This window comes from Leiobunum rupestre, chromosome 4 (genome assembly GCF_980474605.1).
Source record: "Leiobunum rupestre chromosome 4, qqLeiRupe1.1.hap1, whole genome shotgun sequence".
NCBI lineage: Eukaryota > Metazoa > Arthropoda > Arachnida > Opiliones > Sclerosomatidae > Leiobunum > Leiobunum rupestre.
The window spans coordinates 57905822-57925701 of record NC_143387.1 but is presented as its reverse complement, the minus strand read 5'-3'; the positions used below and the strand labels follow the sequence as shown (position 1 = coordinate 57925701).

General features: G+C 35.5%; 1 protein-coding gene across 1 annotated transcript in view; it reads right to left on the bottom strand.

The window, feature by feature from the left end:
* The window catches only part of LOC149948447 (core alpha-(1,3)-fucosyltransferase-like), a 142105-nt gene that overhangs the window by 2167 nt on the left and 120058 nt on the right, over positions 1–19880 (bottom strand). Inside the window, exons 3-5 of the mRNA XM_090173471.1 lie at positions 4589–5416; positions 1730–1932; positions 123–350 (exon numbers count right to left, since the gene is read on the bottom strand). Of these exons, the coding sequence (XP_090029597.1) occupies positions 123–350; positions 1730–1932; positions 4589–5260 (1103 nt within the window). The 5' untranslated portion in view covers positions 5261–5416. The remainder of the gene's footprint in view (positions 1–122; positions 351–1729; positions 1933–4588; positions 5417–19880) is intronic.

Here is a 19880-nt window from a genome sequence, read left to right as displayed (position 1 = left end):
GTTCGAGGCACGAAGGGCTGGTCACCGGCCACCTGATTTAAAAGTCGCTAGCTGACTAAGATGGCTCCTTGGATATTATTCCATACTCCCTTTAAGAACTTGGGGCAAACTTCCGATATTACCTTAACCCGTTGACGTAGAATTTCTCGGTGATGTAATCTTTGCAATTGGAGTTTTCAAAGGCTAAATAGAAACGGTAGTCCTTGTCGAGCATGTCGAAGCAACGATGCGCCTGGTTTCGGGGACACCGTTTCGGGCCGCAGGACCCGTAAATGTCGACGTCGATATATTTGGCCAATTCCTTGGCGTACTGCATACGTTTATTACGAGCGGCGCAGTTTGAAACAAACCTACGAAATAAATACATCGGTGAAATATTATTATATCGGTGTCTAACTTGTTTTCGTATCTTTTGTCAGAAAAAGATTTTTTGCTAGTTCAAGAATGTACTTATTTATACCAAGAATTTAGGGTGAATGACTATTTTGGGACGATTTCGGTTCCGTCATCGGGTGAGATTCTAAAGATTTATCACCTGCGGCGCGTCAAAATTTTAAGAATTCTTCCCTTGATAGTGAGAATTTTTCAAAATTTTGACGCTCCTTCTCAGAGGAGGGGTCGTTACCTTTTCTCAGGAGTTCGCTTGAGAAAATTGAGAATGAATCCGAGCATTCTCACGTGGTCAAAAAAGAGGGATATTATAAATAAAAATGGCAGCTAATATACTAATCAGTTTACTTGATGCTGAAGAAAATAAACATTACGATATTTTTGTGAACGAAAATGAAATTCAGAGAAAACCGAATGTTAAGTTAATTTATAATGAGATATTTCCTTTAAAATTATATATAAAGTGTTTTCTTCCTTCGTATATTGTCGTGAAATCGTGTAAAAATAATATTTATTGTCAAATGCTTAGTTTACAACATTCGTGTCATTATCGTAAGCCGCCATTTTTAGTCGAATCTTTTTACATTTGACGCATTTTAGAGAAAAATTCTCACGAAGAACTCTTCTCAAGATAAGAATTCCTTCTCAGAAATTTGACGCGCGCTTGATGATGGAACCGAATAGTTAGCGAAACTAGTCTTAAATAAAATATTTTTATTTTTCTGTGCGCAAAAGTGGTATTTTAAATTTTTTACTAATAGTTTTAACGCGTAGGGCTAAATGGCTAATCATTCCTGTTTAGTTATATCATAAGTAACATAATAACAATAAGTATGACACTTCCTATTGCTTTAATGCTAATTTTCTAACCGAACCTTTTTTCGGCACTGATACTCTCTTCAAGCTGTGACTCGCGACTTACCGTTTTGGATGACTACTTTTTGATAAAAATTTAAGCCTAATATCAGAGAGCACGTTCTGGAGTCGCGAGGGGCTTTGGCTTTGTTTAAAAGCCCGCGTGCGAATCACGCTTGATAAAAAAACATGAGCTCGTGGCGCTGAGAAAAAACGTTTTTAATTTTTATCATTTTAGCCTAATATTCCGCCTATCTATCGGAAACCAGATATTTCGACTAAGCGGAAGACTCGCATATTTTAAACACTAGAGGGCTCTGTGCTGAGAAAACATCTTGATTACGCAATAACTATGAAAATCAGTTTGGTTGTAAATCTCGTTAATTGTCATACTTATTGTTATTATGTTACTTATGGTTATTAGGCTAATATTCGGCACAGACGAGTATCGGGAACGCTGGAATTGAGGAGATAGGAAACTTACCACGCCACCATTTTGCTTTTTCCCATGGCATAGTTTTTCTTTAAGGGTAGCGTTTTGAGTTTATTGTCGTAAGGAACCCATTTTTCGTAGGGGGCCACCAAGTCCGAGTCGTGCCGGTAAGTGGCGGTCCAGTTGAACACGTCGGTCAGTCCGCCAAACCCTTGCGTGTGCAGCGGGCATTCCAACAGAAATATAATCCATACCTGCCGCGATAAAGAATAATAATTAATAAGTGTACCTGTAAAGTTAATTGGCCTTTTAGTTAGGAAATTCACCAACGAACTCTGGTTTCAAGAACTCGTTATATCGTTTGGGGAGCCTCTTGGTATCATTGTCAACCCATTCGTTACTATTTTGATCTCATAATAGCAAAAGTGACATAATTACCAAAAGTGTGATAATCCCTGTACTTTCGTATGCTAAAGGTTTAATGAATACTCGACTCGAGATCGACCACATAAAAGACTATTTATTGTCGCCTTTCTTTAGTCTATGGTATTATATCGTAGGTAGATGGTGATAGCATCTCCACAGAACGACGAAAATCAAAAAATACACTAACTTTGACCAGTGCTAATTAGTCCTCCGTCCCTCACTAGGAGGCGTTATTTGTTGGTTTTAACTTTCTTCCCTCCCCAAGGCATACTTTCCCAACTTGTATTTCGCTCGTAACATTCATTAAGAAATAGGTCCGATTGCACACTTTTGGTAATTATGTCAATTTTGATAATAGTATTAAACCTTTGATGGACATCATTCAATTTTCATTTAGTTATTTAAATATTTGTTTTAGCAGGGTTGCCACAAAATTTTCAGATTCAAATTCCCGGTCAATTCCCTGACCATTTTAAGAAATTTTCCCTGACTTTTTAAGGCCAAAATTTTTATTTTACATTTTACTTTTATCAGAAGTTAATAAATTTAAACGAACCTATATTTCAGTAAAAAAGGTTATTGAAATGTAGAAAAAATTAGCCAAACTTTCAAGGAAATAAATGATAATTAAAGAATTTGTCATAGATCTAGGCCAATTTTTAAATTCCCTGAATTTTCCCTGCCGTCTGGCAACCCTGTTTTGATTGTACGCAATTACGCGTTTTAAGAGGGTTATGATTAGAGCCTAGCGCCGCAATTCCAACGCCGCCGACGCCAATAAATTTTGAGTTTTTCTAAATAACTTTATTTTCTCAAAATTTTCAAAGGGGGGGGGGGTAAATTTTTGTCCCTTCACGCCTTTACTGAAAAATAGGCGATATGCTCTAGTTTTGATGGATGTAATAGAATAAATTAAAGATTCATATTTGCATTTTATGATACTTTACAAGGTTATACGTTTCTTCCATGCTAACACGGAAAAATTATGACAATAGCAGGCTATAGATCATAGGCATAGCGTGGCGCCATCTAGACTCGTTTAGTTCGCGAATATAGACTTTTTTCGCGGCAAAATGTGGGGGATATCTTTTTTAAAAATATGACAAGCAACACTAGAAAATAGAGAAAACCAAGTTCACACTGTCCGTGAGAGCCAGCCTTAGATAATAACGTTATCCCTCCCGAACAACCAACGCGCGCTAATTTCTACCATTAAAGTTTTTCAAATCAATTGGTGGCTGTTAAAATTAATTTTGCGCGAGAAAATACGCCGCCATGTTAGGGTATAAAAGCAGTTAAATATGCCTGATGTATGTACCTCACAATGTAAGGGTACTGCCACGCGCAAAAACGTCAGTTAGAAATCGGCAATTTCTTTTAAGATCAATAGAGTATAAACATAGACTAAGAAAGGTTTCACAAGGACATTTCGCGCGCGAATTTAGGACCGTGTAAAGTCTCAGCACGGGAGGGCGCCACGTATATCAAAATGCTGGTGCGAACCAAATTCGAAGGACTCAAATATTATTCTTATTAGCACGTGTTTTAGAAATCAGATGTGATACACGTGAGGTACTATATGGGTTTGAAAATAATATGCACGTGATCACCACTTTCTTAAAAATCCGCTGGGCGCGCGGCCGTTCGCACCATTAACGAAGTCGGGGGGTCTCGCGCCGCCAGTTATACAGGAAAAAGCTAAGGGGAGTCACACGCGAAATGTCCTTGTGAAACCTTTCTTAGTCTATGGTATAAAGGTAGCAATATTATAAATGAAATATTTACTAAATGAAAATAAATGATAATATTAATATTAAATACCTGTATTTCAAAATTGACATGTTTTGTAGTAGAAGAGGAATTGTTTAATTAGACAAGTTCAACCAGCACCAGAAAACAGCCCAAAAACGTGTAAGGGGAGCTGGTAGAAGGTGCAGGCTGTACACGCAAAGATCCGTCTACATTCCTACAAGTTTACTCTAAGGTTAACGCGAAAAATCTCTTCTCATCGTGTTTCGAAAACTAAACTCGTGCGAATGTAGGTGATAGCTAGGAGCAACAAACACAACACCCCACGCAAGGAGAACGCAACCCGTCAAAAGTCACGCATTTCCTCGCGTACAGTTTTCATTGGTTAGACGCTTTAGCGCCTGCTGCCGTCGGAAGGGGAAAATTCGGAAATTGTCTCCCCACCGCCCGTAAAACGTTCAGCGTAAAGGCTCGTCCAATGAAATTTGTACACAACACTGCGTTAGCGTGTTTAAAGGCTAGCTGCGTTCTCCTCGCGTTTGTTGCTCCTAGCCTCCTAGGTGATAGAGTTCGTGGGTGGATTTCCAAAATGACAGCCGTGAAAAGAGGGTGTGAAGCTAGGTCTCCAAGAGGCGCTTGACGTACGAAAAACGCCAATGTTAGTGGTACGATACAAAAACTCGGGTTTCTTCGAGATTTCAAGCGCCTTTCGAAAGCTAGGTGTAGGTAGCGAACCTGGTTGGGATGGCGTCTATGTTTGGGCCAGGAGAACCTGTCCTTGAAGAAGATGGCGTCGGCCTTCTCGGCTTCCCTGGTGTCGGTGGTCAACTCGCAAGTGTTGACCGGACACTTGTCGCGTAGGAAAACACCCCGGCCCATGGGCAAATCGTTCCAGCCGCCGCGCCCGAAGAACAAAAGGATCTTTTTGTTCTTGACTGGCGGCGCCTGTTCGGCCTCTTCCCCGTCAGACGCCGCGCTCTTGGGCAGACTGAACATCAGCTGTTCGACGATGCGGTCTCCGCTGTCCTCCCGCGGGTAGAGTCTAGTTCGGCGGCCCCTCGCCGGAGGGCGCATTTTGCCGGCGCGCATGAACCACGGCCGGTTGCGAGTGAAGTCTCGGGCGAGCGGAGGGATTTCCTCGCCGGAAACGCCACCCGAGAGTCCCCTGGCGGTGCCACCCGAGCCCGGGTAATGAGCGGCGCCACCCCGCGCCGCCCCCTTCTTAGACGCCGCCGTGGCGGCCGTGACGCGTTGCTCAGAGTCCATACCTGGCACTTGTTCTTCGGCGTTGTTTCCGCCGGATGCGGAGAGAAAGGCATCGCGGAAGCGGAAGTTGATGGCGATTAAGGCGAGACCCGTGAACAGGACCAGGGACAGCAACAAACGGCGAAGTCGCAGGCGGGGCATGACCCCCGCTCGGCCCCAGCGACAAATGCACCCCGCGTCGCGACCTCCGCGATTCGGACTGGATCGACCGCGCTCTCTTCTTATTCGCGACGGAGTTTTCCAAGTTGGCCACTCGTGACGCTCACGCCATCTTCATTTGAATTTAAGCGTTGAAACCTGCAAAATGGAAGAAAAAAATCTGTTAGATCAGTTGTTAAATAAAACGGGTTAAAATCAATAATAAAAGTGACCTCGAATTTTAAAACAAGTTTATTTGGATTACCCTTGTCATTTTAAGCGATTGATCTTACAGGATTGTCGCAAAAATTTCACTTTCAAATTCCCTGTCTTTTATACATTTTTTCCTGACTTTTTTTTTAAAGCGAAAATTTGTCATTTTGAAACTTTATATTTTACGGGTATCAGATTTTAATATTTTTTATTTAAGCTTTTATGTTAGTGTAGGTGACTCTTCAAGTTAAAGTTTCAATTTAAAATGGTGTTGGTCCATTTGATCGAAAAATATGTGATCAACAGTCGATCATTATACGTTGCAATTGATCGAAATTCCATTAGATCGAATCCCATTTGTCATTTATTTCATAAGATCGAACCTTCAAATGATCGAATACTATTTGATCGAATTCAAAAGTATTTATAGTACCAGTTGGTATGTTTTTATTTTACCGAATGTCAATATGAAGTGCAGAAGGAATAATGATGGAATAATTCATTGCTTTAACTGTATTAAGCCACAAAGATGAAGAGATTTTTACTTTATACACTATATGATGGAATTTTTTATGACATCGACGATAACGGCCCGTTGTTTTTGATATATATAAATAGGGTCAGGTCAGGTTAGGTTAGGTTAGGTTAGGTTAGGTTGATGTACGCGCGCCGTAGGCCCGTATGCACCGTTGTATAGGAGGGGTCTGACCACGTTCACGGCCCTTCTATTGCTAAAAATTAGGTACAGAGTTCGTTTTTTTAATAGTTCTTTCTATTAATTATGTCCGAGAGAATATTTGGTTTTCTACGTCACTGCGCTCAGGTTTTTTTCTGTATATTATTTTTCTTTAGTACAGTTTAAAGAAATAATTATTATTCATAGAGTCTACTGTATCTCATTCTGACTAGATGTTGCCTTTTCGATTTACTCTCAAAAACTAGTAGTTTTACCCTACAGTAGCTTTCGATCAAATTTCGTTCGATCAAATGCCATTCGATCAAATGCAATTCGATCAAATGCCATTCGATCAAAGGCAATTCGATCAAATGGAAATTCGATCAAATGGAAATTCGATCAAATGGAAATTCGATCAAATGGGACCCGTTCGATCATTTGGGAATCGTTCAAATAGACTCAAACCTTTAAAATTACCTGACAATTTTAAATTTAAAAGTAATTAAGTTATTACGTTTTAATTCGAACCCCCGGAGCTAAGCAAGTTGGGCAAGCACCCAAACTACTATTCAGTTAGGACCTTATATCTCGTTAACTATTAATATTCTAATTATCAAACATATTTTAAGCACTTGAGGAAGGTTCAACCTAATAAGAAAAATATAATTCAATTATGTAATTGTTAAAACAGAAACGTTCAGCTTGAATGAAAAAGAGGCTTTTACCGTATTCTTCCCCCTTAAAGAGGTAATTTTAACATATTTACAATGACGTAATTGGTTTCGAAAAGCTAAAGCCTGAGTCATGAAGGTAATCCCGAGTCACAACGACTAGTTCTAAAGTTGTTAAACTAGTATAAAACGTACTCTCGCTACTTCTAATTTCCATAAATGATTTTCGAGTTATGAAAACGAGAGAATTGAAAACTACATTTTCAGCGTACGAAATTCTTAAGGGAATTATATCGCGCCAATAGTAAAAATGCGTAATACGGAAAAATAGCGTTATTTCTCGCGTTAAACAATGCAATTTTCTCGCTCTCTGTAAAGGAATAACTGAATATTTCATAGAATATTTTAAAATACGCTACGCTAAGACCGTTCTAAGACGTTATATCGGAATGTAAAGCGGAAGAAAAAAAATTTAATATTTATAAAATAAGTATTTTCATCTCTACGCCATTTTTTTTATATATATTCTTTCTTTCCGTGCGTCTGCAGGCGAATTCGCTTTTGGCTTTTTCGTTTTGCTCCCCTCGCATCCCGCGCTATCCATTTACAATTTTTACTTTCGCTGGAGAAGAAAGCGATTTTTTTCCCAACTTTAAAAATCAATTTTAAGGAAAAGGAAGACATAACGGTCAAAGAGGAGAAAAAAGGCGATAGGTGGCGCTTGCGAACAATAAGCGGATGGCTTTTGAAACTTTCCAACAAAAAAAAGAATTTAAGAATGCAACTTTTTTTCGTCTGGACAAAAAAAGGTCGTTTTTTTGGCATTGGATTGAATTGTCCTCGGTCCTAGTTTGTAGGAAAAGATGGGCGAAAATATTTCCCAGCCAAACTTGATATTTAATATTTCAATGTCATCACTCAAAAGTGACCTATTTCGCCCAAACCGAGAATTTCGATATTTGGGTAGCGTTTTAGGAATCGTGGGAGCGTTTATTGGTGGGTATTTTTATTCTATTTAGTCGTGGAAATCGAGTTCATCCCTGGTAGACAGCTTTTACCGAAGCACCGGTGTTGCGCGTGTGGAACACTTCTACAGGCGCCAGTAGGCCAATTTGACCTAATTTTGATCCGGAATTTTTTTTTAAATACCAATTTGTTTTTTGAAATCGATTAAAATAAAATAAATTCTTATGAAATTCGTAAGCTTTAGTTTCAAAAAATAATTATATTATTTGAAATAGTAATTTTTGTTATATCTATTAAGTTAAAAATGTTTTCTTTTTATTATATACATAATTATTTTTGTAATATCGATTAAATTAAAAACTATTTCTTATTATTTTAAATAATTATTTTTTAGATATTAATTATTTCTTATTATTTTAAATAATTATTTTTTAGATATTAATTATTTCTTATTATTTTAAATAATTATTTTTGAGATATTAATTGTTTCTTATTATTTTAAATAATTATTTTTGAGATATTAATTGTTTCTTATTATTTTAAATAATTATTTTTGAGATATTAATTGTTTCTTATTATTTTAAATAAATATTTTTGTGATATCGATTAAATTAAAAACTATTTTCTATTATTTTAAACAATTATTTTGTAATATCAATTAAATTAAAAATATTTTTTTATTATTTTAAATAACTATTTTTGTGACATTGATTAAATTAAAAATATTTTTTTATTATTTTAAATAACTATTTTTGTGACATTGATTAAATTAAAAATTATTTCAAGATATTAAATCCGTAAGCATATTATTAAAATAGAAAACATAAAACCTATTATTTTTTTAAATTATAAATGCTTGTTTTGGAATAAGATAAAACATTTAACGGACTTAATTAAATCGAGGATTTCGAATTTATCTGATGTAAAATTTAAACTCATTAAAAATTAAATTTTAAATCTTTCCCTTTTAGAATACAATTAATGGCGGAATTAACAAAGCGGATAAAATTCGCGATATAAGATTAGCCCTTTCGACTAGCTCCAGCGACTAGCCTCCCTCGTATTAAACGCGGAACAAAAACGTTAATTTCCATTTTCGGGAAAACCTCCGGAAAAACAATAAAAAAATGTGATCAATAAAATTCAATTTAATACGAAGCCGTGATAAAAAAAAAACAAATAGAACTTTTCTCATCAATTCGTTTCGATCTTTTTCGATAAAGTGGCATGATTAATTCTTTTTAATAGAAAATGTTTATTATTTATGAGCAGACGAAGTATAAGATCGATATGTGATAAAATATATCTACTGGACGAGAAACAACTTGTTTCAATCTGCCGCCCAGGCTTGCCAGAAAATGTATAGAAAATAATATTTTCTTTTGATAGCGCTGACGGCTGATTGATTTTGGTGGGGAAAGTGGACACCTAGCTACTCCCGCACCTGACTATTTCCTAATTTCTAACTATATGACGTGGCCTAGCTTTAGAGTAAGTATCAACTGACCGTCAAATTTTGTTATACAATCGCTGTCAAATATTATTGACAGTAGGCGGCGAAGGCTAACTACTTCGTGGGTAACTGCAAGGTGATCCTGGTATCAAACATTTAGTCGCGAATTCGGATAACTAATTGTTATTTTATTAAAATACGGTTTTCGTATTGAATTTAAGGTTATAATTATTTTTTAATTTTAGGATAAATTTTAAGCTTTGAGACGTAAAAGCATTTAAAGAGTAAGTTTCAAAAATATTTTCGGAATAGAAACTAAATACTTTATAATATAAAGTATTTAGTTTCTATTCCGAAAATATCAAATGAACAAGAAAAATATTATTTTTCTTGATCGTGGGATTTCCGAAAATGTCACTCACTTGATGATAATTTTATCGCGCCTAGTTTGTGACGTCATGGACTACGGTTCTGTTTGAATTTTTCCCACTGCATCTGGTAGATTATATAGTTCCTACTATCCTACCAAAAATCATTCTTGTAATATTCTTGCTAGATATGGCAATGTCAATTTAGCATGATTTTTAAAACCATGTAAGCACCCCTGTACAAAATCCAGTAGTAGAATCCAATGGTTCTATAGGAGATTTACCGGATTTGACCACGGAATCAGTAGCACCTGCATTTTGTATCCAAGCCTAAACTCAATGTTGGGGATAGCGGCCAATGAGAAATAAAGTGTAGTCAATGACGCCAATCATCACGCTAAAATTCAAATTGTAATAATAATAATAATAATAATAATCAGCTAGGCGTTCTACTAATTATTTCTAATTCACTACGAAACGGAAAGCAACGAAATTTTATATTTGGGTATTTTAAACGTAAGCGCTTCGTTTAATAACACAATTAAGGCGGTAACGAATAATTTGCAATTTACTCTTTAAAGGGAGTAGAACCATCCTGGTTTGGTAGGGTGCGCCATAGCTTCTCTCTTTCCTCGCTCATGGCACTAGTCTAGAACGATAGTAGAAGGACCCAATTCTTCTATTAGAGGAAGCGTGCCCGCCCTGAAGAGGTTTTCTCACTTGAAACCTTTGTTGTTTCATATTTAGTGATTTATTTTTCAATACACCCTTCATTAACATATAAACAACAATATCCGAGCTATCAATTAATTATTTTCATTATAGTTTGGATATTTATTCAAATATAATTTCTTAATAATGAGGTACGTGGTTTTAGGTACACGAAAGGCCTTCTAGTAGATATGAAAAATTAAAGCACTACCAAAGCGGGGATACTTTTAGTGGGATAATACCTTAAAAACCACTATATTTCACCCTACGTATGACACGTGGTTAGAAAAATAAGGGGAGGGAATTATGTATTGCAAATTCCTGAAAAGGCTATACTCCCTTTAAACTAAAACAACTCACATTAAGTAATAACAATTTAAATATCGTCTCAACATATTTTTTTATTATTATTACCCTTTATTTTGATAACGAAATGACTATTATTATTATTTATATCATTATGATGGAATATTTGAATCGAAAAAGAATATTTTTGTTATGATGGTAAGGCTTTTGCAATTTAACAGATATAAAGCCGTTTTTATTTTCAGCTTGCGGTTAAAAACCCACGCGAGCAAATGTAGAAAAACATCTTTGCAATTACTTTTGTCAAGAAACCATAATACTAGTCTTTTTCAAATCATCTTTTCCATTAAAGGGAAGCATTGTGAAAGTTTAAAAAACGTGACGTGTTTGCGTTTGTTAATCTAGAGTTCTATAGCTCGGATTACTAAGAACTCTTCGGTTTTGTAATCACGAGGTCTGGTTCTAAATAACCTTCGAACCGAATTTAGATATCGCTAATGGTTATTTAAATAATTGTACTTAAATTTGGATGAAATGCGCTTACAAGCTCTCACAAAACACCGTTTATCTCGTAAATGGCTAAATATAACTTCACGTGACCTTTTGTATCGTGATCAGCACAGTTCAAACTATAAATTGTTCGAAGGCAATTGGATTCCATCGTTTAGTTAATTATTAATTTAACTTGAAAAAGTACCTAAAATTAAATATATTTGGCTGAATTGTTTAAATACTTTGAAAGTCGATATTACTCTCAAATTTATAGTACATTTTACACCTACTGCCAATGTTGTCAGACATCGACTTACGGTAATAAAATCGACGAACGAGATGGGGGGGGGTTTAGACCAGTCTCCCCCCCCCCCCGTCCATCAGTTCTCGGAAATTGAAAAGAGGAGGCCATGATCTAGAATCGATATCCTTCGGGTATATAGAGAGCCAAACGAGAAGACTAAAAATTGTGATCTTGTCAAAGAGAAGTCGAGAAAAAAGTCCCCGCGGCGCTAAGGGATTGGCTCGCGCCTTCGCGGGCGCTGCAAACCTTCCCCGTCATTAATCATTCGACTATCACGCGACGGGATCGCGTCAATTGACAGCGAGGTGATTTAGGGGACTTCTTTATTAGCCGATTCTATTTAAACTGGATTTCGTTTTTTTTTACTTCTAGTTTCGCTTTAATATTATTCCGGAGCAATCAAATTTGAATAGAGATTTTTCACCGATCTTTCGGCCTTTTTTTATTTCTTTTCTTCTCGGCGAAATTGGCTAAGATGTGTATTTTTCTTGGAAGAAATAACTTTAATAATTTGTATTTAATTTTTTTTTCGAGCTGGATTAGAATGAGTTTTTCCAACTTCTTCCGTTTCGTCGATATATCTATATAATTTATGGAGATTTAAAACTTTTTCTTTTATGGAAATAGAAGTTGTGTTTATCCGAAATTTTGATAGATGGCGTTTTAATCTGGTAGATTGCGTAGACTCCCTCCGGGTTTGTTCTGATGAAAAACCAATTTAATTTACGTTCCATGATTGATAAAACGTTTTTATTCGCTTTTTTTTCCAAAATAAAGCAACGAAAGGGTTTGTTTTGAAAGGTAAAATATATATATTTTTTTATATTTTAATTAAATTCGGTCGATTTCTTCTTGTTGATAACCAGAACCAGAGCAAGCGGAAATAATGGATGAATACATTAAACCCATTTCCAAGGAGGATATCAATAGCGTAAAAATCCTCCTTGGTTCATCCTGTATCATTTAGGCTATACTCGAAATTTTACTAACTTTCCCCCCAACCCCTTAAATTACGTCAAGTGGTATTTTTGAAAAATACCCCGAAAGCTCCGGTAAACATGTAAAAATTTAACTGTTTTTAATCAAAATAAAAATACCATGAAGTATCAGTCATGCTTTAACCAATTATTAAACTAATATTTTAAACCATGGTAATAAAACGTTTTAACTTATACGATGAAATTTATTTATTGTTTTACCTCCAGGAAACTAAACATAACTTAAATAAAAAAATGCTATTTTCAAAGCGATTCAAAGACAGAATTTCGAGGTTGGGAGCTATCAAGGCACAGATAGTGATTTAGTTTTCAATAATTTTATTATAATAATTTTTATATATTTCATAGTTGTTCTAAAATAATTTCCTTCGATTTTCCTTAACTGATATTGATTGACATACATATTTATCGGGCGCGGGTTTAAACATTTTATTGAATTTCTTTGATTATTAGAAGAATTTGATTCGAATTAATATGAGTACATTGGTATAAAATTTAATTCTTGACTTTTGTAACAGGCCGGCTCTCGAAAGTATCTTAAAAATGTTTCAATATGGAAATGCTTTTCGTAGCTTCAATCTACTGTCAACTAACCGTGGTTAAGTAATGCGATTCTGGTGCGATTCGCGTTGAGGTCGACAGCACGATCGAATCCGTGTAGCTGTCTATCTACCGTCAATCAAGTACGGTATAGGTATATTATTGCAATATGCTTTGACAATGATTGTTGACAATACATATAACGTTGTTAGACTCGCTAGTACTGAATGTTACGCGTAAAAAAATTTTAATTTTAAAAGACACACACAAATATCTTTCAACTTTTGAGCCTAAATTGTCAATTCTTTGTTAATAACCGTGTTATTACAATTGATAAAATATATTTATTAAAACAATAACTTTCATACCCCCCTTTTAAAATTTGTAGTACTCATTCTTAAAAACAAAATATATTAATTAAAATCACGATATTATTGCCTAAATATTCGGTTTTATTTAAAAAACTCATTAGTTTCGGCACAATTTTGTGCCTTTTTCAAGGTGGGAATATATTTCACTTAACTCTAAACCTAATGTTACATTAGTGCTATTACTAAATCTTAAAAAAAAAATCCTACTTTCGTTAGTGGTAACAGTGATTTCGAGTACGCAAACATAATCTTAATTTATAAAATTTAAAACGTAAAAACAGTATAAAGAGTATTTTTAAGTTATTTTTGAAAGTGTCAACATAATTATAACGTTTGAAATGTTTTTCAGTGCATAAACCACTTTGATAACTTTTAGATATACTTTTCAACTATATACAGTATCATTAACTATTAACTATTAACCACTATACCAAAGGCAGTGATTTTTTGGCTTCCAACGGAAATATAGTGATCTATGTAAAATATATCAAGATCAGAGTTGGGTGTAATATTGTCTACCAAATAAGCGATTGCTAGGTCTTGTAAAAAAATTAATATTTTCGTAAAAATATTTTCAAGCTTCTAAATTGAATGTAAAGTAATACCTCAACCACTGTCATTCGTAATCGTGGCAACCATGTTTTAAAATATTTTACAACTAAGGACTATAACGATTGTCATTTTTGACGGATCACGATTTTTTTGTCATTTTTGACGGATCACGATTTTTTGTCATTTTTGACGGATCACGATTTTTTGTCATTTTTGACGGATCACGATTTTTTTGTCATTTTTGACGGATCACGATTTTTTTGTCATTTTTGACGGATCACGATTTTTTGTCATTTTTGACGGATCACGATTTTTTTGTCATTTTTGACGGATCACGATTTTTTTGTCATTTTTGACGGATCACGATTTTTTTGTCATTTTTGACGGATCACGATTTTTTTGTCATTTTTGACGGATCACGATTTTTTTGTCATTTTTGACGGATCACGATTTTTTTGTCATTTTTGACGGATCACGATTTTTTTGTCATTTTTGACGGATCACGATTTTTTTGTCATTTTTGACGGATCACGATTTTTTTGTCATTTTTGACGGATCACGATTTTTTTGTCATTTTTGACGGATCACGATTTTTTTGTCATTTTTGACGGATCACGATTTTTTTGTCATTTTTGACGGATCACGATTTTTTTGTCATTTTTGACGGATCACGATTTTTTTGTCATTTTTGACGGATCACGATTTTTTTGTCATTTTTGACGGATCACGATTTTTTTGTCATTTTTGACGGATCACGATTTTTTTGTCATTTTTGACGGATCACGATTTTTTTGTCATTTTTGACGGATCACGATTTTTTTGTCATTTTTGACGGATCACGATTTTTTTGTCATTTTTGACGGATCACGATTTTTTTGTCATTTTTGACGGATCACGATTTTTTTGTCATTTTTGACGGATCACGATTTTTTTGTCATTTTTGACGGATCACGATTTTTTGTCATTTTTGACGGATCACGATTTTTTTGTCATTTTTGACGGATCACGATTTTTTTGTCATTTTTGACGGATCACGATTTTTTTGTCATTTTTGACGGATCACGATTTTTTTGTCATTTTTGACGGATCACGATTTTTTTGTCATTTTTGACGGATCACGATTTTTTTGTCATTTTTGATTTTTACAGAATAGCCTCCCATAACATTGATTTCTAGTATAATCTTCAAATGTTGTCTGTTGTATCTTTGATATCAATACTCTCCGAAACATTAGACGTCATTTCAGTCATAAATATTTAAAGCTAAATAATTCAATGATAAATTTCACAGACGAAAGAGATGAAAAAAAAATCCAAGAAGAAAATTTTAATTCGCGTCCGATCCAATTACAATCCCTCGTGATCAAAAAGAAGAAAATCGAAAGAGAAGGCTCGTCCCCCCCCCCCCCCGGAAATTAGGGATAATCGCGGCGTACACTATCGCCATCTAGACGCCGGAAGTCAAACTGTATCGCGCGAAATTTCACTCTAAAACGGGAATTGAAAACGACCGTCTTTGTCGCGAAAGTTTTATCTAAAAGGGCCTATCCAAAATCTGCGCCATATCCGGCGTGTTTGAAAATAAAACGTTTTCCTTTTTCCCGTTGAAAAGGCGTGCCGTGTCGCGCCCCCTGTACGGAATAGAAGTCACTAAATCCTAATTAAGATACGCGGAATGGCTTTTGTATCCCTTTAGCTTCGACGGGAAACGCGAGCGCTCGAAAGAACAAGACGCGCCGGATGTAGTTCTCCTCTTTTCCGCCGACCGAGATAGAAGAGCGCCGCGGAGAAAAGACTATCCGTCGCTATGGAAACCGCGGGACTATACGGGGAAGCTAACGCGGTAGGGGCTCGGCCCTTTTTTCTAACGGGTTTTTGCCGCGAGCGCGTTAAAAGAGGGGAACTGGGGTACAGTTGGCGTTCACGCGGGTTACCACGTCGGAGTTCAATTTAAGCTAGATTTATACGCGGGTTACGGTATAAAGGTAGTTTCCTCGGCGTTTGTTTCTGGGTCTCATCTGGTTTCGCGGGGGTCTTAAGAAGAGAGTCTGCTTTTATTCCCCAATTGCTTTCCTTTGTTTAACGCCGAAAGAACCCGAATACCGTTGTTCTAGGTGTTAGAAGGTGCCAATCCACTTTGCATTTGTATTGCGAGAAGGATCTCAAGAAGGGGAACTTATTTCGCAGTTTAAAAAGTCATTTTCGAGGTTATTAAGCAGTTGTTGAGGCGTTTAATTTAATTGTATCGCTAGGTCGTCTTTTTTAATACGAAATTTCGTAGAAGGGTTAAAGATAGTGCTCGGATTTCGATTAATTTTTATCCATGAATAAAATAAGCCCGACGTTATTTAAATAATATTTATTTAAATAACCAATAGTTGAATAAAAATGATAAAAAGTTTGAATAATCGCGAGTGAATAAGCCTATTATTTAAATAAAACAAACAATTATTTAAATAAATGCCACTTTTTTCCAAATAAATGCTTGGTTGCGTAAAAAACATAATTAAATAAGTCAAAATGATATCTTTTTACCAACGTTTGTTAAATAAATCGGAAAATTTGTGAATAATGAATAAACAATTCCGAGCACTAGTTAAAGATAATAAAATAACAACGTCATAACAAATTTAAGAGTTAACTAAGAAATGATTAAAATTCTATAAGAAATTGGTTAAAAATTGGTTAATTGAAATATGTTAAAAATAGGCAAATTGTGTATGTAATTAAAAACGCGATTTTTTAGTTACATTTATAATTTTTACTCACAATAGTTTGTACAATTCGTGACACGCGAGCCAACAGCTCCCTACACTCCCTATTACCGTTAACCTCAACAAATTTATATTGGAAGGGGAAACTGAAGAAGTTAGGGGGAGAGAAATTGCAAACTTAACGCGGAAGGAGTGGTTCCGAATTTCCATCCAATGCCCGAAGCTGGGATCGAACCCGGCTCCTCTTGTTGCGAGGTGAAAGTGATAACCACTCCGAGAAAGTGCTAACCACCCCACTGTTAGAATGTATATTATGTATGAAACCGAGTATTAAAAATATGTTTAAAAAATACTTTTTTTGAACGTACCACAAAATACCACGTATCAAAGACGTAAAATGTAAAAATGGCACTGCGTAGGGATATTTATTTATTTATAAATCGTATTTTCCCGATGAAATAGTTTTAGAAAAAGCACTATTTTCCTAAAAATCCTTTGAAAAATCCGCGCGGGCACGTGTTTCATGCGAATAAAAGTACAGTTAGATGGAAACTTATTTTCTAAGATATATGTTAGATACTTCTGCTAACATCTTAATACAGGGTGACGCGTTCGTTGCCTCTTGAATCAGTTCGTGCTGTTTTTATTGAAAGTTATCCGATTTCAAAATTCGCCAAACCTTCGGATTAGAAATGTTTTCTGCTAAAGATACGTTTTAAGGGGCTGCCTGGTACCTCGTTCACTTCGACGCGCTGGTCAAAGCATTTTCGTCTTGAAATAGCCGATTTGATATTGTTAAAGGCCGACTACATAAATATTCGGTTTACTCTGTCTTTCACTGGAAGTCGGCTGACTGCAATACACGTGTGCCACGCAGTCAGCCGACTTCCAGTGAAAGACAGAGTAAATCGAAGATTTATGTAGTCGGCCTTTAAAACTGAAACTTGATCAAATCCCTGGAATACAATCCCCAAAAAAAATCAAATTTATATAAAATGTACAAGCATTGATCCTTGACGAAAATAAGCCGATTAATTATAAAGCGAATACTTAGATGTATAACCTTTTAATCCCTACGTTAAATGAAAATAGAGAGAACCTTTCGGTCCAAAATCTCCGGAGTTCCAAAGGCGGCCGTAAAAAATAAATTAAAATTCAAAAGCTGTCTCGACTTTTCCGGGGAGCCTTCTATCAGGCTTTCATCGAGTATTAGCTCCTCAAAGGGCACCCACAGAAAAGTTCTTTTCAAATTCAAACATTTCTTTTTTTCGCTCTGATGAAATTTAATTATTTATCTGAGTGGAAATTTAATCCAACTTAAGTCTTCACTAAAATGCAGGTTCCAGGGGTTCTTACGCTCGCTGGGATTTCAATTTTCGTTTCTTTCATTCGCTATTTTAGAATGAGTACGCAAAGACGAAACTGAGTATCTAAATTCGCCAAATGGTCGTCCTCTTTTAATAATGCCAAGCTAAGTGTCCGTTTCAAAGCTGGACGCGCAAAAGTAAAGTAAGTCGATATAAGAGACTTTTCAAAATAAGAAATCTCGGGAATAGTATAGACTTGGTTGCGCGCCAAAATGTGGGAGAGAAAAAATGATTTTAGAAATCTTCAAATCAACTTGAAAATCCTGAAATCTGGGCGAAAATCAGTTCTAAAATCTCAAAATCAGTTTTTACACACAATCCTAAGGATTTATGTGTATTAGTTTCACGTACAGTGTAGCCGTTGCCGATTCCGATGGCGCCGTGTCGCGCATATCTCTTCAACGGTATAGGGCTAGAAGAGTCAATGATATCTCGTTCGAATGTACATACATCGCCATTGATAGCCTTTCATAAAGTTTTCAAATCGGAGCCCTAGAAGTTGGGAATTTGCCCAATTTACTATTTTCAGTGGTTTCGCTTTATGTGGTAGATATTTTATTTAAAATTAAGTCCGATAACGTTAAAAAAAATTATTGGATAGGTTAAGATTCAGCGGACCTACAACTTCGGTTATATCAGTAAATATTAAATTTAAGTCTAGTTTTTAGGGTAATTTACGGGACCCTAATTTTCGTGTGTTTATATTTTCGCCTAAAAATTTACATAACGTTCCTTAATTTAAGTCAGACTTTCATGAAAGTTATATTTTTGAATAGCTGTGGTTTCCATATAACCTAGAATTGCAATTACGTTGCTTAAGTTTAATTCTAAGTTAGGTTTTTTGGACAGCGTATACGTACCCCCCTCAACATCCAACATTGGAAATACGCGTGGTTATAGAGACTATACGCGAATTTATCTCTGGCATTTTTCAAGGCCGTTCTATTATGACCCAAAGTAACAAATAAGAGTGACACTTATCGGAGTAATACGCGATGCTTACAACGTATGACCTGAAATAACAAAGAAGTTTGACACTTATCGGATTAATACGCGATGCTTACAACGTATGACCTGAAGTAACAAAGAAGTGTGACACTTATCGGAGTAATACGCTATGCTTACAACGTATGACCTGAAGTAAAAAATAAGTGTGATCAGAAGTAAAAAATAAGAAAGTTACTGATCGAACGAATCTTCGATGCTTTCAAAGTATGACCAAAAGTAACAAATAAGTGTAAATAAAAATGTGTGGCCGTGGATATATATTGGTTGTGATACCGGCGTTGCAGGTTGCTGTGAATAGCTCAAACAAACTTAACACATTAGAAGGATTGTGTGTATTCTGACCGTCGTGCGTCTTGTTAATTTCTGAAATCACTTTGAGGTTCAAAATCCCGTACGCAAAATTGGCGGGTGTCGTATCCCTAGTGTGATAGCCACCATAAGTAACGTAATAACCATAAGTATGACACTTCCTATTGTTTAAATCCTAATTTTCTTATCGAACCTTTTTTCGACACTGACATACTTATTGATATTCTGTTACTTATGGTTGGTAGTATATTTTCTTTGTTTCTAATGACAGCGGGTCGATTTTCAATTGTACGTAGTTAAGGTGACCTCTACCAAAGACTATTATGACCTTTATATTTCACAGTGTTGTAAGTCGGAAACATTTCCGGAAAATGACCGAGGCCTTTTTTCCGGAAACTTTTCGCCTCATTTTTTCGAATCTAAAAGTAAAACTAAAACCTCTAGACTAGTTTAAACTGATTAACAATATAACACTGTTAATGTTTTAAAGTGTTGTAGTATGTTTACTGTTATTAGACATTTTATATCGATAAAAAGATAAAAACATTAAAAAGTAACTAATGCTTAAATTTCTTTTCCGGAAAGTTTACAACTCTAATATTTTA